Source organism: Pithys albifrons, chromosome 1 (genome assembly GCF_047495875.1).
Source record: "Pithys albifrons albifrons isolate INPA30051 chromosome 1, PitAlb_v1, whole genome shotgun sequence".
NCBI classification, from domain to species: domain Eukaryota; kingdom Metazoa; phylum Chordata; class Aves; order Passeriformes; family Thamnophilidae; genus Pithys; species Pithys albifrons.
This window is the reverse complement of record NC_092458.1, coordinates 5,581,098-5,608,596: the sequence shown is the minus strand read 5'-3', so window position 1 is coordinate 5,608,596 and position 27,499 is coordinate 5,581,098. Positions and strand designations below refer to the sequence as shown.

General features: G+C 43.2%; 1 protein-coding gene across 3 annotated transcripts; it reads left to right on the top strand.

Annotated features, from left to right (window-relative positions):
- Positions 1-27,049, top strand: LOC139668705 (organic solute transporter subunit alpha-like). Of its 3 annotated transcripts, none has more exons than XM_071548657.1 (10): positions 1-343; positions 7,852-7,914; positions 8,582-8,778; positions 11,550-11,701; positions 11,818-11,891; positions 13,310-13,468; positions 16,153-16,264; positions 17,136-17,282; positions 18,647-18,752; positions 19,238-27,049. In XM_071548657.1, exons 4-10 carry the CDS (start codon positions 11,594-11,596, stop codon positions 19,420-19,422), a joined length of 891 nt encoding a protein of 296 aa, XP_071404758.1. In that variant the 5' UTR covers positions 1-343; positions 7,852-7,914; positions 8,582-8,778; positions 11,550-11,593; the 3' UTR covers positions 19,423-27,049. The 3 variants fall into 3 exon arrangements, with proteins under 3 accessions (XP_071404758.1, XP_071404658.1, XP_071404845.1); XM_071548557.1 differs by having other exon boundaries at positions 8,582-10,182; XM_071548744.1 differs by lacking the exons at positions 7,852-7,914; positions 8,582-8,778.
- The last annotated feature ends 450 nt before the right edge of the window (positions 27,050-27,499 follow it).

Below are 27,499 nucleotides of genomic sequence, written 5' to 3'. Positions count from 1 at the left end.
AGTAGGGACCTTCTGGAAGTGCAGGAGTACCAAAAATCTGACATTTGGAGCAGGAATTTCTATCTTAGCTTGAAAGACACAATTAGGACCTTCCAAACTGTCTGCTGGAAGATGCTGCTTTTGCTTCCTTATGGAAAGATGGGCTCTGAGTTTCATCTAATGAAATTGGTATTGAGCTTTTGCCAAAGAAACACCTCCTGAGATAAGCCAGGAGTGGTGTCCTGAAAGTCCTGCTCTTCAGTCTTCTGAGAACTGGAGCCCTCACAAGGATGACTATGGTGTGTGCCTGTGTCCTGTATGTGTTTACTCCAGATGGAAGAGGATGATAAATTAACACTTTGAAGTAAGTGAGATGAAGCAGGGGAGTAGAAGTAAATTGCACTCAGATAAAATTGAGATATGTACATAGTAGGTGACAATACTCATTACACTTATTCCACTTCAAACTGCTTTTAATCTCTGGCAAGTCTTTGCAAACTTGCTACAAATATCATCTTTCATATCAATGGATCATGAGAGTTAAGGCTCTCAGGAGTATGGCAGTGCTGCTTAGGCAGAGCTGCATTAGGAGAAGGAGGGATTTTTGTAGCATGTTTTTTTGAAGCACCAGAAATGAAATCATGACTATCAGATTCCATTCAGAGGTTTGAGGGGGCAGAAGTGCACAGAAAATGAAACTTCTAAATATCAATATATACTCACACAGTGATGCTCTCTGTTTATTTTTAGTGCTAGTGTGAACTTATTCTTACAATTATTTGGTGATGATTTTTTGTATTACTCCACACTCCATTTTCCTCTTTGGACAGACACAAATTCCTAGCTGTACCTCCTGACAGCTGCTAAGATGGTGTGACAACTACTGAGAGGATGTGAATATTTATAGTAATTTGTGGGTCATTATGCTCAAGAAGTAAACTGATCTGAACCAGTCTCTTGGCTATTACAAATACCAGATAAAAGTTATGCAGTCCCTCTGCAAACAAGGCTTTTAACCCTATACTTTGGAATAAATCATAACAGCTCTGCCCAGAAAAGCTACACATTTGAATTCAGTGGGTAATTTTTAAAGAATTATTGAAAGAGAATACACTTTCAAATAAGAAAAATATCAGAAGAACTCACTTTTCTTCTTGTGGCATGATCAAAAAACATATTAATGTTTCTTGTCCTTCTGCATCCATCTCTGGAGGGACCTTTCCACTGCTCTGCCCTGCAAGCAAGGGCAGTTCTGCAACTGCAGACATGAAAGAGGTTGCTTGACTTCTACAATAGGATGAAAGAAGTTCTTGCCCAAACCAAAAAGATATCACAGCTATTGGGAATCTCCTTCACTATATTCACAATACCCTTGTTTCTGTCCAAATGAAGATGAAAAGGAAGCAGAACATTTTAGGAGAACAGTACCATAAACCCCCAGAGTGGTAGAGGTTATTCAATATCAAGGCAATATCAGCACAATATGAGTATTTAGCTGTTATATACTTGAAAACACAAAAATTGGCCATCCCCTTGGGAAGGCCCTTGCACAATTCCTCAATGCCTTGCTTCCCTCTGGCAGCCTGAGCTGCTCCTGCCTGTCTCTGTGACCTGAGGAAGGGTCAGCAGAAACCACTGGGGGCGGCAGTGCAAGTACACAAAACACCAACTTTGGAAAGGGAAACCCCTCACAGGTTGCAAGAAGTTGTCAGGTGCTGCAAAAATGTCCAGGGGCACACAAAAGAAGCCAAAGGGTCTTTTTCAAGTTAATGTTTCAGGATTTGGTTTTTTTTTTCAAAAGCAAACAATTTAGGAAGATGTGTAAGTCCTCGAGGGGCAGCCACCCCCAGGCTCAAGGAAAGACCTGCCCCTGGGTTTGTAATTTTGTGTCTGGGGCTCATTTCCCCAGCACACATGGGTCAGAGGTACAGGCACCACATGCACAAAGGAGAGACAGACACACAGTCTCTCACTCGTGCTAACAGTTTCATGATTTTCTGGGTTATTATGACCTCTGTATTATTTCATAACATGTCAGAACATGCAGTTATTCCTGACCACTTTAGGTGTTTGTCTGAAGGCTAATTTCCAGTTTTCCTCTGCAGACAGTGTAACCTTGAGGCACAAACATGTGCCTAATGTTTATTTGAAGGGGTTTGTGTTTCCTTTTCAATCAAACTCTGCTCCAGATGCTCTTGCTTCTCCAGCAAATCTATTCACCTCTCCATTTGGCTCCGTTTGCGTATGAACTACAGGAAAAAATCCATAATTGAATGCCATTTGCAGAGTGCTTGTGCTCTTCTTTCACCTTCACAGCTCATCACAAACTCAGACATTGCCTATGGCTTTTCAATGTTTTTAAACCATGAATTTCCCATGCATGTAGCAATAGCTATAGAAGTGAAGTAGCTTTCAAACAGCACCAAACTGAAAACATCTTTCTTCCTGACTTGTAACTTTCACAATGTAATTTCTATTAATTACTAACAGGGAAAAAAGTTTATGAGCTGCAGTATCCCATAAGCTGTGTTTATATAAAGGTAACAAGTACAGTTTCAGCCTGTAGCACTGATTTGGGATGTAGATAGTGCAGGATTTCACCCCTGCCCAGGCTACTGGCACAGGCAGTCTCACTGCCATGGGGACTAAAACCACACTGCTGATGTTTTGCATTCATACATGTTTGCTCCTTTCTCCTTACTTGCTAGTAGGTGTCCTGCTTGGTACACAAAACAAAATACCTCTAGTTTTGGAGTGTGCTCCGTTTTGGGTTTTAAATTATATTACTATATTTTAATAATATTATTATAATTAGTTTTACTGTTGTGTGTGCATGTTCTGGTTTTGCCTTTTTGTTTTTTTCCCCTTCCCAGTAAAAGCAACACAGAAAGAGCAGAAAACATTTCTGTCATGTTATGACCTGTGTGAAAAATGCATGATCTGTCCTGCCCAGCACCTGACTGTTGTGAAAAAAGCAGGCTGAGTCATGAAGGGCAGTGTGCCTGAGATGCTTCCAGTCAGACTAACATCAGTAACTTCTGAAAATACTCTCGCTCTCCCCTCCAGAAAACTGCTGTAAAACATGATCTCAGGCAGAGTCATCTTGGCTCTGCACACCCTCTTCCATAAAGAGGTCCTTAGTTTTTCTTAAGGTCTGGTGTCCTGAATTGAACTGAAAAGCAGAAACTTCCATAAACAAAAAAAATAAATCAATGACTTTGTGTGTGTTTCATTTTGAACCATTTAATTTTGTTTTCCATTACTTTTTTATATTAATGATTTTCAAAATGTTTCATATTTCAAAATCTGCTTTGAACAGCAGATGCAGAACAATTCCTGTAGGAAATGTCAACATAAACCAAAGTTAAAATTAGTTTCTTGTCAATAAATCTTTTAAAAAATCACCCCTCTTATCAGAAGCCTTCCTGCAGATGAACTGGCATTTTTGACACAAAACCTCAAAATTCTTGCCAGCCCTCTTCTAGAAGTTGGGGGTTATAAATCAGTACTGGAATGAGAAAATCTACAGAAATTCACCATAAGGACAGAACTTCTCAATCCTTATCTATTCCTTTTGATGCTCAAGATCTGTGAGATTTGTCTTTGCCCATCAGTGCCCTTGGACACATATGAGAAGCTCTCAAAGTGGCATTTACTTGGTCCTCAAGGGGTATTTATCTTACTGCTCATCAACACTCCTTTGGGGAAAAACCTCCCTTGCTGAAAAGCTCTGCAATCAAATATGTGTACTTTATCAGAGAAATGGTGGGGGAAATGCACTCCCTGCCTCTATTCTCCCTCAGGATGCTGATTGTTGGCTGCCCTCCTTATCACCAATTCGGGGTCCTAATTTTATGAGGTTCTTTCAGCTCTTTGTTCTACTATAAAATTCTGTGGATTTCCTTTCTGTTGTTCTACTAGCACATGCAATTGCTTGTAACTTACTTAAAAAAAAGGTAAGACAAGGCAAATAATTACATATCTGGAGGAAAGTGTAACAATATATCACAAAAACAATAGTTTGATTATTTGTCTTTATATTTCTCCCCTATACTGACTGCCAGGGACTGATTTGATGCTTTGGAAATAAGATAAAATCAAACCTGTTACCTTCTGATTTAATGAAACCTCTCTCTCTCTTCTCTTTTATTGCTTCTCTACTGATAACAGTCTTTGTCTAAGCTTTCCTCTTAGGAGTACAGATGCAAAGCTTCTGGCACAGGTGATAGTCTTTTTCATGTAGAAATTTGTCCACCTGAATAAGCACTAAAATTACAATTTAGTTTTGTTATCTTAATTTATTTCATTGTAGTCATTGTATTTCTTTATTTTTATAGTTGTTGCCAGGATCTGAATACCAAGCAAATCCCATTACTAATTTGTTTTACAGGGATACAGATGTTCCTCCTCTTACATTAATGAGCCACCACTCCTGAAACAGGTAGTTTACTACTGGCAGTAGATGAAAAGTCAGTGGATTTATAGTGGAAATTTGCATCTAAAGTCAATTGTATATTATGCTATATGTGAAAAACAGGAATAAATTTCATTATTAAACATACACATACCAGTGAAAGATGAACAATTTTAAGCTGACTTTCCTTAGCTCACTGGGTATCCAAACTTGTGAGAGATGTCCCCTATGTATGTATCTACAGTGCCCTATGGCACTGAAAATTGATGATTTATTTTTCTAGCACAAATTTTTCTGGTTGTCCTGAACTCGATGAACATAACTCCACCCTCAGGAAATAGCTCAAAAAGTTGATTTTTCTTCTCTGTAATTTCACTCAGGTTTTTTCCTCTGAGTTTTACACTAGTACTTCATGCTTGACTAAAGCCTAACTTCATCTGATGACACCAAGCTGGGAGGGAGTGTCGACCTGCTGGAAGGCAGGAGGGCTCTGCAGAGGGACCTGGATAGACTTGAGAGATGGGCTGATTCCAATGGGATGAAGTTCAACAAGGCCAAGTGCAGGTCCTGCCCTTTGGCCACAACAACCCCCTGCAGCGCTCCAGGCTGGGCACAGAGTGGCTGGAGAGCAGCCAGGCAGAAAGGGACCTTGGGGTACTAATTGACAGGAAGCTCAACATGAGTCAACAGTGTGCCCAGGTGGCCAAGAAGGCCAATGGGATCCTGTCCTGTATCAAAAATAGTGTGGCCAGCAGGCCCAGGGCAGTGATCCTTCCCCTGTACTCTGCGTTGGTGAGGCCACACCTTGAGTGTTGTGTTCAGTTCTGGGCCCCTCAGTTCAGAAAGGATATTGAGGTGCTGGAGTGAGTCCAGAGAAGACCAACAAGGCTGGTGAAGGGACTGGAGCACAAGTGCTGTGGGGAGAGGCTGAGGGAGCTGGGGTTGTTTAGCCTGGAGAAGAGGAGGCTCAGAGGTGACCTCAGCACTGTCTAGAACTACCTGAAGGGAAGTTCTGGCCAGGTGGGGGCTGGTCTCTTCTCCCAGGCACTCAGCAATAGGACAAGGGGGCACGATGGGCTCAAGCTCTGCCAGGGGAAATTTAAGTCCAAGATCAGAAAAAAATTATTTGCAGAGAGAGTGCTCAGGCCTTGGAATGGGCTGCCCAGAGAGGGGGTGGATTCACCATCCCTGGAGATTTTTAAACGCAGATTGGCCGTGGCACTGAGTGCCATGATCTGGTAAAGGGACTAGAGTTGGACCAAGGGTTGGACTCGATGATCTTGGAGGTCTTTTCCAACCCAATCGATTCTATGATTCTATGATTCTATGATTTTGGCAGAGCACAGAGGGAATCTAGACTTATTCTAAAGGGAGCCAGAGCTACCTCTCTTCCTGAGAGGGAAATAACTAAGTCAGGTTTTGGCATTATTTTAAATCATCAATTAGAATGAATTTCCACTGATATTTCATATTTAATTTCCTCTCTGAGAATATTCCTTTATTTATTTTTATTTCTTTTTTTCTTCTGCTCATTACAGGGAAAAATGAATGAACAGTTGCTTTCTTTTGTACTGAAATATTAACACAAGTCTAAAGACTTCTACAGACAAGTTTTTGCCAACATTATAAGTTTCTTGTATCAGAATAGATCACTTCTTTTTCCATACACTCATAGTTGCAAGCACTTCTGTGGTGGTCCCTGTGTCCACACTCCAGCAGAGCTAATGTTGAAGCTTTACCTCCTTTACCATGGACACGTACAAATGCAGCATTTCAAATCCAGCAGAGTCACTGAAAAGGATCATTACCCCTGCCCATTAATGAGGGTTAAGCTCTTTCTAGGATGATTAGTTTACCACTCTGTTTGTATCAGTTAGTCTCCAAATTATCTTAAGCAAATGCAGTGGGATGATGTTATTTCAAATCATCTGTCTCTGACAATATCCACGTGATTAGCAGTTTATGACCAGAACTGGCTGTCAGCAGATGTGTGAAGACAATCAGATAGGCATGACAACCTTTCCTTCTGGTACCCCTAGAGTATGTTGGTCTGCAAACCGAATCCTTTACTTCCTACAGTTGAATTTGAAAGCCTACCTTGTTTTTTAACTGATATTACACTTAGCAAGTGCAGCTGCTCCACAAATGGGTTTCTGTCCCTGGGGTTCCAAGTTGCTGGGGCCCTTGCAGAATCAGCTGGAACCTTCTTCAATTAATGTGCATTTTCACTGACTAAAGGAATATGTCTTGAAGTTGTGCAGCCTGCCAGGAGATAAGTTAACCTTGCCTTGGGACTGCAGTGTTGGGTTTGTGGTTGGACTCAATGATCTTAAAGGTCTTTTCCAAGCTAAATGATTCTGTGAAAGGAACTGCATTTCCCATCTGTCTTTCCCATCTGCACTCATGATGCTGATGCCTCCTAGACTTCCTACAACCAAACTACAATAGTCCATCCTATGTATCCTGTGAAACAGAGCTTTTAGAGTTTGTCCTGCAAGATAGCCTGCAGGATGTCCTGCTGTTCGCCTTCTGAACCAGGGATGACATCAGGATTTGTCTTTATAGGCTTAGCACACCAACATGGGGCTGTGTCACCTTCTGAAGGCCAGTGCTCCTCCTTCAGGGGGAAACCACGATGGGCTGCACACCATGGGGCAATGATCACAACAGGCATCCTGCTCCACAGAGCTCAGAGGGCCCAGGTACCCCTGAAGGGAGGCAGATGAAAATGAGAGTCATCATGAAAATGGAAGACAGATAAACATCCACAGTGCCCTTTAAATGATGAGCACACTAGTAGAAGCAAAGGGGCACATTTCTTGAGAAGAAAGAAATCTGAGCTCTGCAGTGTCTGGAAGGGGCTGATCCACAAAGTACTCAAAAGCCCCTGGACGACAGAGGCAGAGAATTGCATTCACAGGTGGTTTTTATTCTGAGGAACTGTGAAAATCTCTTGATGCATCTAAATGGATAGGTGATCCATTTATAAAGCCTTTTCTGCTGCAGAAGATGGGCAGTGTTTGTGGAAAATATAATATATTGAACTAAAAGGTTAAACAAAAAAATGGGGTAGTGAAGCTGGGAGCAAAACATATTTAATCTCCTGGGGATTTAAAGGATTTGCTGTTGGTGTAGAGACCCAGCATTTGGCTCAGAAGCCAGCACAGAGATGGCACTGCTGAAGGGTCTGGGCTAAGAAAGTGTGCCCAGAACAGCAGACCTCCAGCTGTGGTAACTGAGGGATTGTGGCACATTCTTCAGTTTGATTTATTAATTTTAAGCACCATCAGGCACATGTCATTGCCAAGACATAGCCTAGAATGTGAGGGAGAGGTGAGGCATGCTTTGCCCAGATGTATGGCAGCTTTCAAGGAAGAGGATCCAGTGTTTGACCCAAAGGTGGCAAATGCTGTTTCTAACAAAAAGGAATCACAGTAGGTCTGTGGCTTTCTTTTTAGACTCTATTCTGTGCAAGAGACTCCAACAGAAGAAAAGAGTTGGATGGATCTCTACAACAACAGGTGAGAATCAATCCTTAACCTCTCAACTTCAACCTGTTAATTTTCTATTTGTTTGAGACAAGAAACCCTTGGATGCCATGCAGTGTATGCTGCAGTATTTGTTCCAAACTGGTATTACTGAATTGCTTAAATATGATCATCAAATTCAAAGCTGTTATTGTGTGGGTTCTTCAAGGAATTCTTAAGTCAAAGCAGACTCTGGATTTCTTTGAAATATAGTAAAATAGCCATGAGTTTTGTCATTCTTGTACTCAGTGTGTGAATTTCTTTAACAAAAGCATTGCCAAATCTGTCTTATTTTAAAAAAAAGGGATTCACAGGTAAGGGATTTTTATTTTTAGCTTTCAGGGAATACAAGGAGCAAGCAAACAAAATAGCAGCAGATGGGAATCCTGTTGTGTCTGCTCAGGAAGAACCTCCAAAGGCCTTAGGCCATCTTTTCATGGCAGCAATCCTAACGAGCTTCTGGTCACATCCTGGATTATGTGGTCAACTGCAAATAGATTGATTTTAAAAAAATCAAGTAAACTGGGTAGAAAATGCATGGTCTATTAAGGTTTTTTTCTTCCTCTACTGGAAACTGTTTCTCCAGGATAAGTACACAGACTTTGAAATAGGAAATAAGCTGGAATGGTGTTTCGAGAATTTTGCCTGTATCTTTCTGCAGCTGGGCAGCAGCAGATGTGGATGGAGGATACCCAGGGCAGACTGAAAATTGAGCAGACACCACATTCTAAAGGCTGGTTACTGCTTCATCCCTCTTCAGCTCTCCTCTTCAGCTCTCAATGCAGTGGAAACAATGACAGCAATGCCAAGGAGGACTCGAAATAATTGACTTTGATCTGCAACCAAGGCCTCTTAACGGTAACAGAACAGGCTGTCAGTAGCCTTGTCTGTCTTGCTGCCAAATCCTACCACTCTGGAAGGGATCTTTCTCTTGGTTGAGTACCTGCTGGTTTTAGACAGCAGTTCAGTTCTGTTCTGCATCCCTGTGTTCTTGTTGGCAGTGTTTCAGTGTCCAGCCTGTCCTTCCCATAAAACCTTTGGGAATTCTGGGAAAACTGCTAGATGGCAGCCTTGACCACAAGGGCTCATGGAGCCTGAAAATGTCCCACGGTCCCTAAATTCTCCAATTCCCCACTTTTGTTCAACTTTCTGGAATACCACCATGGCAGAGGGAGGCCTTCATATGTTTTTTTAGCTGGTTTGTGCCTTCCCTTCTTTATCCACTAATTCCTCACAGTCCTTTTCATTTTGCTCCATGCTGATACTTTGGCTGTCATCTCTGAGGACTATCCACTGTGCCCCCAAGATCTTTTTCTGGAGTGACAATTGCTCATCACTGCATAGATAGTTAGGGTTGTCCTCCTTCCCCTGGACACCACTTGGTGTTTACTGTCACAGTGTGTCTTTGTCACCTGGTCTGTAACCATCCATCCACTGCTGCTACTTGCAGCCAATTTTCAGTTCAACAAGCCAGAACAACTCCGTGGGTCACCAAACCCCATCATTTCATCACTCATTCCCTTTTCCTGGAAACAGCCTGAAAAGGCTCAGGCTACATAAAGGACCCTTCCAGCAGGGGAAACGTGGAAAAGTGGAGAATCCCTCGGTGTATTCCTGCCCTCAGTGTGCTCTCCCTCAAATTCTCACCTTGCTTTAGGCAAGATGATGGGGAAGTCTTTGTGAAGGGCTCCATGGGAAGTCCTCCGAACATCTGCCCCACTGACTGAGCAGCTTTCCGCCAGTGCCCCGGGGCTGGGGCGAGGCCGGTCCCGGCTCCGGGGGCGAAGGCGGTCCCGGCTCTTTGGATCCAGCCCCCTCCCGGGCCGATCCCCGTCCCGTCTACGGCTGCTGGCACCCGGCTCCAGAGCCCTGACAGCCTGGGACTGCGAGGATGTGGCCGGGGGGCGGGCTGGATGGACCCCGCCAGCGAGGCCAGGCAGAGACGCGGGGGACAGCGGGGCCGTGTCCCCTCGCAGACGGGGCAGGAGCGGGAGCGGGGTGGCCGCGTTGCCCCGGTACTGCCCGCCCCGCCGGGCGCCAGGAGGCAGCGGGGGCCGGTCCCTGCGGCGCCCGCCCCGCTCCGGGACAATCATTAACCGGGTCGGGGACCGCGCCGAGCATCGCCGCTCCCGCACGCCCCGGGACCGGCGAGGGGCACGGGCAGCACCGACCCCGGCGCCGCCATGGACGCCGAGACCAACGCGACCCTGCACCCGTCCTGCGGCGCCAGCCAGCCACCCTACGCCGAGGAGCTTCTCCGGAGTAAGTGCGGAGGCGTGAGGAGAAGGGGTGCCCAGTCAGACACCCGTGAGCGGCCCCTGCCCGCCCGTGCCCTCAGCACCCACCCGCGGGGGATGGCGGGGGATGGCCCTGCCCTGCCCTGGCCGTGCCCCTGTCCCCATCCCTGTCCCTATCCCTGCCCCTGCCAGTGCCTTTCCCTGGCGCTGTCCCTGCCTGCCTCGCCGCCGTTCTTCCCGGCGAGGAAATCCCCGGGTGGAGGGAAGCTGGCAGGCTCCCGGCCCGGTCGATCCTCCTGCCAGGGCCAGAGCTGTCTCTGGTTTCGGGGCAGGGCGTGGGGACTGCGGGTGGGGTGTCAGGGAACAGCGTGGGCGCCGGGCACCACGAGCGCTGAACCGGCACACAGAGCTGTGCCGAATCTCAGGCTCCCTCCGGTGAGGTCCGAGGTGTGGAAATGTCCACTAAGACGTGCACTGCTCCGCCTGCAGCCACGTCTGGAAGTGCCAGGGGTTTTGAAGAAAGTTAAGTTCAAGAGGCTGCGGCAGAGGCTCTCGTTGCCTTCAGATAGGCTGCAGCCCCAGGAGGACTTCATACCAGTGATGAGCATGAACTTCCCCTAAATTAAGCATGACTTCACTTCAGTGCTTTCTTCTGTCTTTGGAAACAACTCCCTTGGGAAAAAATGCACCTCAACCAACAGCCGTGGGTAAAAGTTGATATCCATACCCAGTGTCAATGGAGACATAAAACTCATCACATGTGGGTAAATGTTGATACCCATACTCAGCATTAAGGGAGAATTAAAAAAAGATTTTGGTGAGGATATCAAATTTCATCTCAGGCTTGGTATAACAAAGGCTTTTCCTTACTTTGTTTTTGTGCCATAAATTTCCACCAAACCTCTAGTAAATTTACCTGCCTGAGGAAGTTACATGTAACACACCTGTTGACATACAATGGAATCAAAGAACTAATACTGAGTGAACAGGTTTGCTTGTAACCTGCCTGGAAAAGTTCCCAGAATTTGTATTTACTGTATTTATTTACATTATGTATTATGTGTCTCTTTGTATGCAGGTACATATTTACATTCATCTAAGGACATTTGTCCCGTAATTCCACCTTTCTGAAGGCGACTATTGCATAATGCTTTGAGAACATTAAAGTGTATTCTTCCTATATGCTGTCTATAGATCCTGGAAAGATTTAGTCATGAACTTAAGTATTTGAATTGCTCTGTGGAGTCAATGGTCTGCCTGTGTAACTAAGGATGAGTGCAAGTCTTTGTAGGACTAGGGCAAAGAAGCCCCTCAGAGACGGTGTCTCACATTAATGTTTGAGATACTTACAAAATAAATCAGAACTGTCAGTTTTCTTTTCTCTCTCTGCAGGCCTTGACCTACCAGGGATATTTCTCTTTGCCACCTTGACTCTGATGACACTGATTGCCATTCTGGTGTTTATAGAGGAGGCAGTCTACATCTACAGGAAAACCCCCTCCTCCAAAAGATCAATTATAATTTGGATTAATGCTGCAGCTCCAGTAAGTTAGTATGGGAATGAGATCAAATTGAATGTTGAAAACAGGGTTTCCCAAAAAATCCACATAAACCTGCTTTTTCTCTGCCCTTTGTACAACCCTCTTTGCTTTCTCTGTAGGTGATCTCTACTACCTCATGCATTGGCATGTGGATTCCTCGCTCAACAATGTTTACAGATTTCACAGCAGCAATGTGAGTATTCTCCTTGTTTCTCGGTGTTGCCCAAACCCTGAATTTCTTCCCTTTAAAGATTCTGCTGCTCTTGGTAACACAGTAATTTTGTTAATTTAACAATTCAGTAATTTTTCGTTTGAGTTGAAATCTCTTGGTAGTTCCTTTCTGGGAGGTGGAAAATGCTGAAACAGTTCCCAGTGCTGCAGTCCCCTGGTGTGGGAACATCAGCATGAAGGACCTGTGACTTGCATGTAATTGATCCTTTGGATTGACAGTCACTTTGAAGCAGGACTCTGTCTTTCTCTCTCTGTATGTCGTGTGGAATGAGAGTCTGACCTACGACTTACTCCCTGCACTTTTACTAATGATAAGCCATGGAGGTCTATTATTAATGATGGCAAGTGAACCTCTGATGAGTATATCAATGTAAAAATGTTCCAATGTTCCACAGTTTTCCTGATAAAAGCACTTTCTGTACAAGCATGACAGCTCTGGCATGCACAGCGAGGATGGGAGAAATGTGGTTCCTGATTTGTAGGTGCAATAGCACAGCCCCAGTGGGCAGAACCAGGTCGGGGGACGCTGTGGCCTTGACCACTCCATATGTCTGGATGACTTTGGAACACACTCCAAGACAGTATCACAGACTTTCATGTGGTGTCTTACTCCAGGTCACACTGCATTTACCGAAAGAGTTGAGTGAAAGTGGAGGGAAATCCCTGGAGCAGGGAACACTATTAACGTGCAACAGTTCATGCAGGTAGAGCAGATTGCCAGAAACTTCCAAGGATCCAGTCCCATGGTACTTGAAGTGTGTTTGAATTCCCCCTCCTCCCTTGCCAAAGGTGCAGGCTGTGCAGCAGAGAAGGACCTCTTTTGTTTTGTTGGATTTCTATTAATCAGTTCCTGGGCAGGGTTGAGAACGTGCAAGTGAGGAAGGAGGCAGAGGTGAGGTTGAAGCAGTCGGTGCTTGGATCAGCTTTTCTGCAGAGGAACCACACCCCGACTGGGCCAGCACATTCAATGACAGCTGTATATATGAACCCAGCCATGTTTGGAAGCTGTGTTTGAGGAGGAAGTCTAAAAAGTTTGGACCAGTCAGGACTAGATAACTTATGGAAAAATGAAGCCATGTCTTGGGCTAGAAAAGCCTGTGCTTTAATACTGACTCTGCCACCAGCTGCCAGTGTGGCTTTGGGTAATTCCACTGCTGCTCTGGGCTTCGGTTATTCCTCTTTCAGTGAGGTTAGTGCTGTTCTTGTCCTCCAAGTTGAAGGAAAGTTGGAAGTTTCTTTTACAGATAGTGCTAGAACTTTTGTTGATTGCACAGCATAAGCTGTAAAAATAAAAACCCTGTACAGAAGGCAGCACTGGCCTGTGCAGGCATATGAGAGACACACAAGCAAGTTCAAGCTGGAATTCTCTTCCTCTCCTAGATTTTTTGCCATAGTTATCCACAAGTTCCTGCTGATGATGATTAAAGAGTGCGGAGGTCAAAAGCTGCTCCTCAGGCGGTTTGAAAATGGTCGCTTCACCATCAGCACCGGCCCCTGCTGCTGCTGCTGCCTTTGCCTCCCCCGTGTGCCCATCACTAGGTGAGTTGCCCTTTAAGATTTCCCAGCTTGAAGACGACTGTGGGAATTCAGCCAATTTGGCAACGCCAGGCTTACAGCAAAGGGCCTCCTCCACTTCCCGAAAGTCAGTCTCAAGCTCATCATCATTTGGGGGCTGTACACTACCACTAATTAATTCTGTTTCTATAGTTCAGAGGATTGTGGGAGTTGGAATTCCTATTCTAGAAAACCAAATAATTGAGATTTCAGTTTCTTTGCATTCCAAAAGGGAAGAAATGTCTTCAAATTGGGTATTTTTCACAAGCAGAATTGTCAAATGAAAACTGTAATGATAGAAAATTTCTTTCGCTTTGATAAAATTGAAATGTTTCATTCTGATTTTGATTTTTAAACTACTTCAGGTTAAAATAATTTTTACAACAAAAGGTAGATGTGATTTCTGGCAAGCTTTGATCTCAGTGAAATGACAGTGTCTGGTGAGGCAAAAGCAAATGTTTTCTTCTACTGAGCTTAGTATTAAAGCATCTTCAAGCAGTGGGATAAGGATAGACAGATGCACCTACAGAAGCCAATATGCTGTAACATAAACCTTGCCTGATGGGGCTCCTCCTCTGTCTCAGTTCACCCTGTTCTTTACACACTATTTCACAGCCTGGAAGCCTCATGTATTTCCCAGGGCTTTCCTACTGGCGACTGTTTCTCTCTTTATAAGCAAAATCTGAAGGACTGAACATATAAGACAGACTATTCTATGAGGGTGTGGACTTTCATGTCAGAGGGACCTTGGGGACTTTATGATTTGTTAAAAGAAAGCATTAAACAGAACACAGCATAGTGGTTTCTGATGCATTTTAAAAAACTCTTCTTTTTTACTGTAATGATTCTTCCTTAAACATCCTCATTTGATATTAGAATTATATGTTTGTTTCCATAATTTTATTTTAATGGAGTAAAATATTAGTAAATATTTACATGGAGGTGGTACCAAGAACAAGAGGTAGTAAATGAACCAAAAAAATCTTCCTTTATTTGTTTTGATTCCTGTGTCTGTCACCCTCTGGTTGTGGTAACTGGGAGCTTGGGAGAGGACCCTCTACTATGCCTCACCTGGTTGGTCAGTCCAGTGACAGCTTGTGCAGGAGGATGTCAGCTAATATGGACTCATTTCAGGACCTAGAAGTGCTTACTACTGCTGGGAGGAAGGACAGCTGTCTGTTTAAGAAAAAAAGACTTTTTGATCTGCAGAAGGCTTTATTGCTTCTCTGGTGTCTGTAGTATTGGGAAACCCATCTGCTCTCTCCTTCTAACTTCCAGCCTTTTCCCATTGCAGGGTGTCTTTTTTGTTGTTGTTGGTTTTTAAATATGAGCAAGTTATACCAGAGAAAATTCAGTCTCATATTCCTCTGACAGGTATCTTAGGGGTGAACAGGGAGCTGCTCCAAGGGAGGGATTTGTTCTTTTACAAAATAATACTATCAGGCAGTCCTGGGAAAAATAACAAGGTGCTGACAAGGCAAGGTGACAAGCAGTGCAGTGGGGAGGGATGTGGCAGAAGAAATCTGATGGTCAATGAAGACAGACCCACACTGACAAGGGAAACAGCTTGGGGTGTTGCAATGACTTTAGTATTTGTCATATTTATTATTCTTTAAAGTCCTTTGGAAATAATAAATCTTTTAAAAGGCATGAACTGTATGGCTGGCTCGTTGCAGGTCTTTTTGCACATGGTTTGTGCTGTTCATAATCTTGTGGTTACAAGCTGTATTCACTGAGCAAGTCCTGTAATTCCTGGTTCATGGCTATATCCTGTAGCATACAAATGGCAGCTGAATTGTTGTCTGCTGAGGCATCTCTCATGGCAGTCTCAAGGGCCCAAGGAGCTACAGTGATGACAACACTGACAGTCTGGGAAATAATACACAGGAGCAGACTAAAACATGAGCCAGCTGTAGCAGCTGCAGCTTGTCCTGTGGGGACTGAAGGAGATTTCAGGTCAGTCAGCTTTCATTACCTCTGTTAACAAGTTCATCTGCCCCTTTCCTGCTGGCCTTTGATGCTGCCTGTTCAGATTGTTACTGTGTATGGACTGTGTTCTGGACCCAGCTTATACTGACAGAGGTGAGGAAATCCTGAGCTGTCCTGTTGGCCTTGTGCAGTTTGCCAAATGAAAGACAGTTCCTTTCATCTGTTAGACTACAGAGGAGCAAAACCAGATGCTTACATGGTACTGTTCATGACACAGTGAAAAACTACCAGTCCTCTCACCTGGGTCTGTATGATTCCCTTTCTTGATCTACCACAGGACTAGGAAGTGTCTGAACAGGAAGGCTGAATTGCCCAATTTCATCAGAGAACTGAAACAGTAATGCAACAAGGCAAGAGCAAATGGCATTACTGATCAGAAACCGGACATGCTGCTACTGGCTCCCTGTGAGCTTCAGGGCAGAGAAAGACATCACGTTTTGCCCAGCTTTGCTTAGTATGTACTTGCTGCAGAGCAGGAAAAGTACTATTTTTGTAGAGACTTTAAACACTGGAAAATTCTTGGAAAGATTTTCTAATCTTGAAGCTGTTCCTCCCGAGATTTCAGCCACATGCTACAGAAGTGGAAAAGTTTTGCAGTTGACAGTATCCAAAAATGTTATTAAGGTTGCTAATAAGGTCTTGGCCTATCTGATTTTTTTTTATTTTTATTTTCTGGCCAGGCAAACCCTCTTCTGGCTGAAGGTGGGAACCTTTCAGTTTGCTGTCTTTCGACCTGTGCTCATATTTTTATCAATAGTGCTTTGGAGTAATGGCAATTACGTCCTTTACAACGTAAGTAAATATTCTCATCAGAAGTATTCCACAAAATCCATAGGTTTTAGAGGTGTTACTGTCTTAGCCTACAACTGAACTGTGAAATCTGAGAGCACTTCAAAGTGAGTATTCTGTTGTGATCCTGAAGCATATGATGTCTGCCTTCTCCCAGGCTTTTCTTGAAAAGAAACAAGGCATCAGGGTGTGTTTGGCATCAGATAATACTCCAATACATTTCCCAGTTTGTATGGGTAGAATAGCAGGACTGCACATTGCCCTGTGGGATGTATCTGCCCTGTGTTTTGAGAGGTACAGCCTTAAGAAAAAAGTGTATGTTACTAGCATGTGTAAACAGGAAGCCTAATTTATGTTTTTCTGCAAATCATGGTGATTTTCATATCTGCAAAGTTGGCAAGGTAGTACTGTACTTCTGCTTTGTCCTGTGTAACTTGCAAGATAATGAAGTCTGTAACTGATAATAATTTTACACCTCTTACACAAATTGGATCAAAATTAATATGTTTTTGTTGTTTTATGGTGTAAAATAAATGATCCATCTTAAGATGTCATGCTGAATATGCTGTCATGAACTGTTGAGCATTGCCAGGTGCTGCTGAGGTCAGATTGAGGGGTTGTGTCTCTGGGTACCTTCCCAGGCTGAGCAGATTTCCATGTTGGTGCCTGATGGGTGAGAGCATGAGCCAACACTCCAGTTGGTTCTGTGCAGTTTCCCCCATGCAAAGCCCAGCAGCTGCTGCTGCCACCAGCTTTCATGGAGACAGAAACAAGCACTGGAACATCTGGATCATCCAGTTCACAGCTTCTTACTGGAAACAGTAAAATGCAAAATAAAGTTCTGTAAGGTACTCATGTTTTATTTGCTTCTCAGTTATCTCCCAAGGGGCCTGCGCTGTGGATTAGCTGCTTCATGGGTGTCCTCACCCTTATTGCTCTGTGGGCTGTTGGAATCATGTTTCGAAAAGTTAGGATTCTCCTCACTTGTAAGAACATTATCCCAAAGTTTGCTCTTTATCAGGTGAGAAGTTTAATATTTCAGTTAAGAATTTCCTTTAACTGCTGATGCAATACTGTCTCTCTGGTTCTTGGTCCTTTGTTGAAAAGTTATAATATTTTCTCTCATTAAATAGACTGTGCAAAGGCATATTTTTACCTGATTAAAACTGCATCCCTTTGAAGCACTTTCCTTGGCTACTGTTCAGTTTCATCCTGAGCCAATTTACCTCTAGTCTCTCAGGAGTGCCGGAGATATGAAAGCCACAGAAAATCTGTTTATCTTTATACCACTGAAATCACAACAGCACCTTCTGTGGGACTTGAAGGAAGCTTTGTAGATGTGGCATCCCAAAATGCAACATTAAAGTGCTAGTGTGTTTCTCTAAAAATTAGGAGAGGATATGTAGCATTGTGTGGGTGGCTGTTGTTTGAACTGTTTCAGCAGGCCACAATATTCTGTTTTAACAGTATTTTCTTGTCCATTCTGCACTTCATAGTTAGATAATAATGAAAATACCATCTGGGAATCATTAAATAGTAAGGAATAGAGCCAGATATGTTAGATTGAAAAAGCACAGGAACAAGGCCACCCTCTTCCACATCACCCTGAAAAGAGTACAGCAGAATCCTTGGATGTGCATCCTTCTTGAACAGGACATACAGAAAGGCTGGTGCACTCAAGTCTCTATTAAGTAAATTATTAAGCACTTATAACAGGTGGTCACACCTGCAGAGCTGTGTCAGGGTGAATTCAGGCTTAGGGTGGCAAACTCTGTTAATGTGAGGGTTTATACTAAGGCAGCCACAGAGATACTTTGATGTCTCCACGGTGGAAAAGGTCTCGCTCGAGGAATAGCACATGATATGATGCACAAGTGATGGCTGCTGAACTCAAGCTGCAAAGAGTTCTTCATACTTTCTGCAAAGAAACCAGTCACATAAAACCTGGGGATTGTGATGTCTCCCTGCTGTGGCAAAAAGAGGACAGAAAAAACATTCTTTGAGTCCTTCCTCTGTTAAGGGGCAGCATAAGCTTATAGGTCAAATTAACAAGCAGTTTTCAAAACATTTTCACCTGTTGTTCAGAGCTCAGTATTATTTGAAATCCCATTTGGGAGGTCTGTGTACATTGTCCCTCCCCAGTGAAGGGCTAAGAAGCACTTTTCAAATTGAGGTTTAATTTAATACTCATATTCAGAGCATTATCATCCTGACCTTAAGATGAATTCTGCAGAATGGCAGGCAGCCTGCTGGCAGATGGGAGGAGGGGGAGAGCAAGAAAGTTTGAATGAGGCAAAAGAGGTTCTGTTATGAAAGCAGAATTGTTGTGTGGACTGTAAACCCTTTTCTGGTAGCTGAGGCATTTGTTTTGTCTTTCTGGTGCAGTTTATTGTCATTCTCAACCACCTGCAGACTGCCATTATCAACGTGTTGGCCACACAGAGAATCATTCCCTGTGCACCACCACTCTCCTCTACAGCAAGAGGATCATGTAAGTTTTTTTTGGGAAGAATGTTCTTCATTTACTTATGAAGGTGCCAGTCTAGAGTTGCTAACTGCAATATCTGGTGTTTTCTCAAAGTGCTTATTTCCTGGGATCATTAGCTTTTGGAGAATCTCAGTTTTTACTTAAAAAGCAAGGATAAAAGGTTATAGCTGTGATAGTCGTGGAAAAAAACTTGTTAATGAGAAGAGCTGGAATCACAAATGAGAGGAAAAGAAATCAACATGCATAATTGCTGTTAATTCTCTTGGGTTTTGTGCATGCTTATTGATGGGCAATACTGGAATTCTGTAACTGGTGTTATTGCTGAGTGTGAGAGACCCTCTGTTATGGGGACAGGATGGTAAAGTTTGTTCCCTTTGCACAGGTGAAAATTAATAAGACAGGTATTCATTTTGAGTCTGACAGTAATCCTCTCCCTTTTGGCCTTTTGGGAGCTTTTCTTTACCTCCTTTTTTTTTCCTTCTTTTTAGATATAGCCCAGCAGCTCCTCATCATGGAAATGTTTCTGATAACTGTAATCTCAAGGGTGTTCTACAGGAGAAAATACCATGACCTGGAGCCTCCAGAGTGTATGGATGAAGAAGCTGGGGACAAGAAGCAGACTGCTAAGATTATCCTGAATGGTGCAGCTGAAGATGGATTGCCAAAGTTTTAGAAGCCCTCCTGTTCTGCAGGAGCTGGAAGCTCAGCTCAGGAATTTGTGCATTCTTGCACTGCAAATAGCCACTGTCCATGTCAGAACAACTTCTGACATAAATGCCTGTGAGCTGTAGAACTGAAAGGACCAGCAGTGGAAAATTAATCCTGTTGATTCTCCACAGATGTACACATGGTGTGAGTGTTTTCATACCATATAATTTAGTAAGATTTTATACCATGTACTTTTATGCTGTTACTGAGCACTTGATGGTGCCAAACTGTCTCACAATGTGATTTGATTTTATTTTTATTTTTTAGCTATTAGAATGGGTATAATTTAGAGTTAATCCAGAGTCATTCTTGTTCATCTTTTTTTTTACTTTTAAAAATCTAATTTCACCCTGGATTGCTGTCAAATGTCCAACACAATATTTTTCCATCCTTTCTCCATTACAAGAGATTATCATGCGTTCACCGTAGCTAATTCTGATCAGTAAATACAGTTGCATGTGTTTGCTCTGAAATCCCCAAACCTGTGTGGGCTCTCTACCTACAGAAATGATGATCTTTTAAGGGCAAGACTTTTTACATTCCTTGGCAATTCAGCTCCAAAGTTGGTCAATACACAATTACTGTTTGCAAATATGTCACCGACAGATGTTCCCCCTAGGGATGGCAGGTTCTCTGTCTCTGGTCTGGAAGAAGAAAGTCGGAGTTAGAATCGGGGATATCTTCTGTCCCTGGTCTGAGATGTTACATGGTGCTTTGGTTCTCTGCTTGGAAAATGGGAATTATGATCCTCAGGATCCTTGTGCTAAAAGTGTCTGTGAGGATGAGAATCATTGAAAGGAATGTTGGGGGTGCTGGTTGACAGCCATCTGAACATGTCAGTGTGCCTGGGTGGCCAAGAAGGGCAATGGCATCCTGGCCTGCATGAGCAATGTTGTGGCCAGCAGGACCAGGGACTGTCCCCCTGTACTGCTGAGGCCACACTTTGAGTGCTCTGTCCAGGTCTGGGCCCCTCACTATAAGGACATTGAAGTGCTGGAGCATGTCCAGAGAAGGGCAACAAAGCTGGTGAAGAGTCTGGAGCACAACTCTGAGGAGTGGCTAAGGGAGCTGGCAGTGCTTAGCCTGGAGAAAAGGAGGTTCAGGAGTGACCCTATCACTCCTACAGCTACCTGTGAAAGGAGGTTGGAGTGAGGTGAGAGTCGTTCTCTTCTGTCAAACGACAAGGGGTAGGATGAGAGGAAATGACCCCAAGTTGTGTCAGGAGATGTTTGAGTTGAATATTAGGAAAAATTTCTTCCTAGAAAGGGTTGCCTAGCATTGAAACAGGCTGCACAGGGAAGCAGTGGAGTCAGCATTCCTGGAGGTATTTAAAAGATACATAGACATGGCAACTGGGGACATGGTTTAGTGGTGGACTTGGCAATGCTGGGTTAACTGTTGGACTTGATGATCTTAAAAATCTTTTCCAACCTAAACAATTTCATGATTCTGTGGAATGTACTCCAAAAAATTCTTACCTCCCCATCTTCTTCATCCCAAATCTGACCCTCCCAAGCATCCAGTAGGACTTGAAGTGTTACAGGACCTTTCCAGTTTGCAACCATTGCTGTGTTCAGCATAAACCTTTTATTACTTTTTGCAAATGATCCTGATATTTTTGGATGAACCTAATTGCATTGGTTTAGCTCACTATAATTTATAAAATGATGGTGTGTTCAGTATGCATTTGGATATTCTGTTTGTTGGGACAGGAGGTGCAGCACTGCACATGAGCCCTTGTCCATCCTCACGCAGTCTGATCCCTAGAGGGAAATACAAAATCCATGCAGCAAGAATGCTGGTTCCATATGTAGGTTGGAAAAATGCTGTAAAAGATTTTAATAACATCTTTTACATATATTGTATCAAATACAGCTTATCAGAGCCAAGCTAGGCAGGTAGAATCATAGTATACTTTGGGTTGGAAGGGATCTTTAAAGGTCATGTTGTCCAATCCCCCTGCAATGAGCAGGGGCATCTTCAACTACATCAGGTTGCTCAGAGCTCCATCCAACCTGACCTTGAATGTTTCCAGGGATGGAAACTGCCTCTCTGGGCCACTCATTCCAGTGTTTTATCACTCTCATTGCAAAAAAATTCACTCTTGAGTCTATTCTAAGTCTACACTCTTGCAATTTAAAACCATTACCCTTTGTCCTGTTGCAGCAGGTCCTCCTAAAAAGTCTGTCCCAGTCTTTCTCATAGTTCCCTTTAGGTACTGGAAGGCCATAATAAGATCTCCCCAGAGCCTTCTCTTCTCCAAGCTGAACACTCCCATCTCTCTCAGCCTCATGGGGTGAGGGACTCCAGCCCTATGGTCATTTTTGTGGCTCTCCTCTGGACCCAGTCCAACAGATAGTGAGATTTTATTTTTGGCTTACATTGAGTTAAAAAATTCTATTCAGTTTGAGAATTAGTGAGAAATGAAATACTCTGAAAACAACTAGTGAACCAACTGGCAGTAGAAAGTGGGACTGAATTAAACAAACTCTTCTGATTGAGGTCAGAATTAATATTTTCTTTAACAATTGAAGGATTCCATTATAGTAGAAAACTTGAATTATTTTTGTTTTGAAGTGGTTGAAGCAATTTTTTTATTTAACCTTTTCTTCTAAGCAGAAGCAGTCTGGGAAATTAATACAGATTTTTGAACTGCATTAATTGGAGAGACTGCATGCTTTCCCTTGAAAAATAATTTATGTGAAAATTTTCACTCTGCATTAGAGTGTGTGCATTAGAATTAACTGGGATCAGCTAACATATTCTTAATGTGAGAAATCTTCTTAATGTATTTTAACATTATGGCTATTAGAATATGCTAATATTGCTTCATATCAGTGTAGTCTAGGCCACAGTTACACACACAGGCTTGTAGAGCAATACTGAATTTAACAGCAGCATTGGGAACATTTGGCTGTAAGTTCAATCAGCTTTGAAATTGGAAAATAAAATATTTTGAGTTGGTAAGGCATCTCTGTGTTTTCTGTAGCTGTTCTGCAAGAGACATGCCTTGATGGGTGGCATTTGTGGTGTGGAAAAGCAGATCCACATGTGTAGTATGGAGAGTGCATTGGAAAGCAGGTGGAGCATATGGAGAAGTGGTGTCTGTAGGTACACAGAAGGCAGTGCTGGGGCACAGCAATTCTTCACTCATAGAATCGATTGGGTTGGAAAAGACCTCCCAGATCATCAAGTCCAACCCTCGGTCCAACTCCAGTCCCTTTACCAGATCATGGCACTCAGTGCCACATCCAATCTCAGTTTACAAACCTCCAGGAATGGGGAATCCACCCCCTCTCTGGGCAGCCCATTCCAATGCCTGATTACTCTCTCTGGAAATAATTTTTTTCTGATCTCCAACTTCAATTTCCCCTGGCAGAGCTTGAGCCCATCGTGCCCCCTTATCCTATTGCTGAGTGCCTGGGAGAAGAGACCAACCCCCACCTGGCTAGAACTTGCCTTCACTCATTGCTGTTGGTCTGGTATCTGTCGTGTCTCTGAGTGCCTGGTAAATATGGCTTGTAAGCATCAGTATGGGCCTGATTTAGCCACAGGTATCACTAGTTGTTATGATTTTGGGTAGTTACATAATTTTTGTTGTGACCTTCATCTGACACACCTCAGCAATGGAATGTACTGTGGTGATTGACAAGCAGACATCAGAATTGGCAGCAAATCTTTTTACTATGTACAGTCATGGGCATCTCACTCCAAACATCACTTTTCAGAGCAAAATTGGACACACATTTTCTTAAATACATGGCTAAGAGCTTTCCTGAGTTACAGGTTATGTGAATGAAGCAGAATGTGTGGGTCTTATTGCTACAATGGTCTTCTTTTTTTTTTTCTTTAATTAAGAATTTCTTGTCCTCATCTGGCTCAGACCAAGAGCCGTATCCTGCCTAATCAAGATGGGTTTCTAGGTAGGTGCCTGGGAGCTAATGGCCAGGGGCAGCAGGTGGCCTCTGCAATGCCTTCATTCAGGCACTCTTGAAATCAAAACATTGTAAATCACCACCTCCAAGCTGGACCTTAGGCAGTCTGAGTATGGAAAAACAAAAACTGAAAGCCGGAAATTCCTCCAGTCTCAGTTCTGATAACGATCCCTTTCAGGTCAGTGAAAAAAATTCACTTTCAACGACGTGTTTGTGATTAAAGAATTAGAAAACAGTTAACAAAAGCTAGAAGATAAAGTTTCGCAACTCTCTTATACAGCTGTTGTAAATGACGAGTGTTAAAGCCAGTGCTAACCTTTACACCATATTTGCTTGGGATTGTGTGAGGAAGGGTAAAGGTGACTTTATCAGTGTCACTTGTGATTAACAACAGTAAACAAAGATAAACATACACAGAGGTGTGTGATTGAGGGTTAAGAGGCTTCAGGCATTCAGAAATGATACATGAGGGCATGGGAAAAGATGAGTCACGTTTTGGGTGTCCATGTGCTAAAGGTGCAGGCAGGAGTGTGAACACTGACCATGAGGTCTCCTGGAGTGTCATGTAGGGGAATGTAGCGTGAACAACCCATGCATGAGGTGGCAGAATGAGCTCTAGCACCTTGTAATGCTGCAGGAGCTGCTCAGTGCTCTTCTTTTGCATCTGTCCTTCAAGCTATTATTTTTAAAGCAACACTGACTGAAATCCTCCTGTTCCAGAGGACCATGGTGTGGGCTCCTGGTGGCTGCACCACAGGCAGTGTTGGAACTTTGAAGAGGTTCCCCCAGCAGACCTCCTTGCAGTGGGAAGCCTTTGTATTTCTCATGTTTCAGCAGCAAAGGCCTCATGACTTAATATCTAAAGAATGAGTTTCAGACCTTTGTATCCCTACATCCTACCCTCCAACTGTCCTGTCTACTCCTGCACCCTCACACTTGCCCCTGTCTCATTTTCCCTGCTCAAGAGAGAAAAAACCCAAGTACTGCTCAGGGAGGAGGAACAAGGGTGTAGACATGCCAGACCTAGAGAAACTACTTTCTATGCAATGTTTGTTTCTAAAGAGAGACCAAGGGGGAAAAAAAACAACAACAGATGATCACAGACTATTCTGAGTTGGAAGGGACCCACAAGGATCATCGAGTCCAACTCTTAAGTCAATGGCCCACATAGGGGAATGAACCCATGACCTTGGCGTTATTACAACCAAGTTTTAACCAACAGTTGTGATCCCATGGTTCTCAGAGCTGGAGTAGGGCAAGAAGTTAGGTAACACTATTGGAATATGAACAGTGGTAAATAGGACAAATTAGGGACCAGGTAGATTTAGTGCAAGCAGTAGGGAAGCCCAGAAGAAGACTTGTGGATAAGAAAGAAGAAGAGAGCAGCCACTTGCTATGCAGCTGATGCAAATGCTATAGGATAGGTCTGTTACAACTCCACCTACTCAATGCATTGCACTTGCCTTCATTACCCTGTTGAAAAAAGTCTGACTGCAGCTTTGGCAGACAGCCATTCATATGTTCCCACAGGGCAGCTCTTGAATCTGCTTGCATCTCCTGAGCTCCCAGGTAAAGTGGATGACTATCTTAAAGACACCATGTGTGAGGGAAGAGGGATAGATAATTTTCTGGCTTTTTTACTGCTGTAGATCCCTTAAAAAGTGTTAACTAGGTGCTTCTAACAGTTGGCTGAATTAGCAGGATGATCTTTGTTTTAGCAAAAGAGAACCAAGACAGGGAAATCTGGAGAATTATGTCTATACATTGTGCTGCCTGACAACATGAAGACAATCAAAGCAGTACATTGAAAGGGCTCAGAACCTATTTTTGCAGAGTATTCTTTTTCTCTTTTTTTTCCCCCATTTCTCTACATTCAAAAGAAGTGTGTTACACCTATACTGATGGCACTTACTGACAAATAAGCAATTGACATGCTGCTGAGGCAGCTTGAAGTCTCAGAGCATTCTTCATTGTTCTTCAAACAAGGAAAAGAAAACACTACTGCAGCAAGTGCATTGAAAAGTGGGAAGAAGATTTTATTGAGTAACTTTTATAGCTTTATTGGAGAAATCAGACAAATTCTGGCAATGTTTTGGACAGTTCTGATCAGTTTTAGGGAGAGAAAATCCTCTTTTATTTGTGGGTGTCTCTTCCCTTCACAGCTACAAATAGGCCACATTTGTTAACTCCTCTTTGCCCAGCATCCATTTTGCCAGTAGGGTCACAGCACTCTTGGTAAGATAAAATTACTTTTGTTTTCTTCAATGCAATTTAGCACCTGAAAAGTGTCGGATTCCTTCCTAAAGACTGAGGCATCATATCACAGATGCCATCTGGGAACTTAGGAGTAGTTTTGATACAAGCTGAAACTGGTTCAGGCACCTTGGAGAACTGCTAAGCTGTGAGGAAGTGCTGAGAGATTCTCTGCAGGCCACAAAGAGAAAGGTAAGATTCCTGGCAAAGGCCAGAGTGTTGACACAGGGATAATTAGCAGCTCAAGGGTTCTCAATGAGAAAAAAAAACAACAAAAAACAAACCACAAAAAGCATATGAAATCCTACAGGAACAAAACCAAGTAGCCCAAGAATGGCAGCTGCGCCCTGTCAACCATCAGCCCTTTCCAAGTAGCACAGAAGCCAATCTTTGAAGGCAGCTCAGCCAGCCAGGGCTGCTCAGGTGCCTTATCAGGGGTGGTGAACACTTTAGCTTGTTAGCTCTGCCTACACTGTGTGTATGTTGACCAATAAATCATAATTTTAACTCTTAAGGCTGTGAAATCCATTTTGCAGAGGCTTAGTAAGTAACAAAAGGCACCCAAAGGAACTGATCTAGAGGGGGAAGGTTAGAAAACAAGGGAGAACTATTCAGTATAAGCAGCACCACCTCCTCTATCACTCTTTAAAAATCACTGCCTTAAGAACCAAAGAAGGAGCTCAAAATAGCATGGAAACAACTTCTGAATTTATATTAATCCTTCAATGCAAATTACTGAAAAGGGTGACTTTTGAGTTTCTGTGTTTCCTTGTAGCCTCGCCATACCCAGCCAGCGACGGGTGTGAGCTAATTGTTAAATTCAGTTCAACAAGTTCCTCATTAGGGGTAAATTACCTGAGTTTGAAATCTGCTAATTTTCCAATCAGGGTGAGTGTTTGCACTTGTGATTTGGAAATAATTAACACATGGTATAACATCAAAACCTATGTAAAGGCTAATGGTAGAAGGACTAATTTCCTTGGCGTGAAAGAGGCGTGCTTGGTTTCCCCAGAGCTCCATTACTATCCTTTCAGTATTGGTATGTGCTGTGTAGGGCATTCTAGTACTTATTTAGATTGATTCTCTGCAGAGTTGTACTTTTTCATGTCAGTTTTGAAAAATTGAATGATTATTTTTCAGGGCTATGAGTAGTTTATTTTGTTGTATTTTATTTTGAAAGTGCTCCATTTCTTTTTTTCTTCTTCCTATCTCCCAGAATTACTTGTTTCTATTACCCTTAAAAGGGGGCCATAAATTGATTGGGGCTTTAGCCTGAGTTCTGCAAACTTTAAACTGCAAATTCCTGGGAGAGGCATGTTCTGATCCTTCAGGCATTCCTAGGAATATGAATGCCCTCTAGTATTTAGAAAGAAAGGATATCCAATGAGGGGAACTAATTAGGAAAAGGGATGTGTACATGGTAGAAATGAATATAGTTGGAAATCATCAGTGAATTTTCTATCTTAGTTTCAGCTATTGATACACTGCTTATTATCATGAGTTCTGTATGTTATTGAATAACATTAACTGGTCTAAACCATTTTTTTTCTGGTAAATGATGCTACCCTTGTAATTTAGAGCATGGCACTGGTACAACTCGGTGCATTAGTGACCTGTCACCGTGAGGCTTGTGGAGAGGATCAGATTTAATCTCTGGCAGCCGACTCCACCCAAGGGTGTCGCTGGTCCCGATGGTGCGAGGGTGCTGTGGCTGTTGACAAGAAGGGTGTGACTTGACAGCTCCACACAGGGAGAAGAGCCCGTTCCACGTGAACAGGCACTCTGGGAACAGGCCAGTTTCTGCCCCGGGAGCAGGGACACAGTGTGGTACATGAGCTCTGCTTGCCCACAACT

Excerpts from the sequence above, each read along its gene's own strand:
- LOC139668705 (XM_071548557.1), top strand. The coding sequence starts at position 10,104 with ATGGACGCCGAGACCAACGCGACCCTGCACCCGTCCTGCGGCGCCAGC. Across the intron at positions 17,283-18,646 it reads CAAAGTTTGCTCTTTATCAG|TTTATTGTCATTCTCAACCA; the intron begins GTGAGAAGTTTA and ends TTTCTGGTGCAG. Across the intron at positions 18,753-19,237 it reads CTCTACAGCAAGAGGATCAT|ATATAGCCCAGCAGCTCCTC; the intron begins GTAAGTTTTTTT and ends CCTTCTTTTTAG.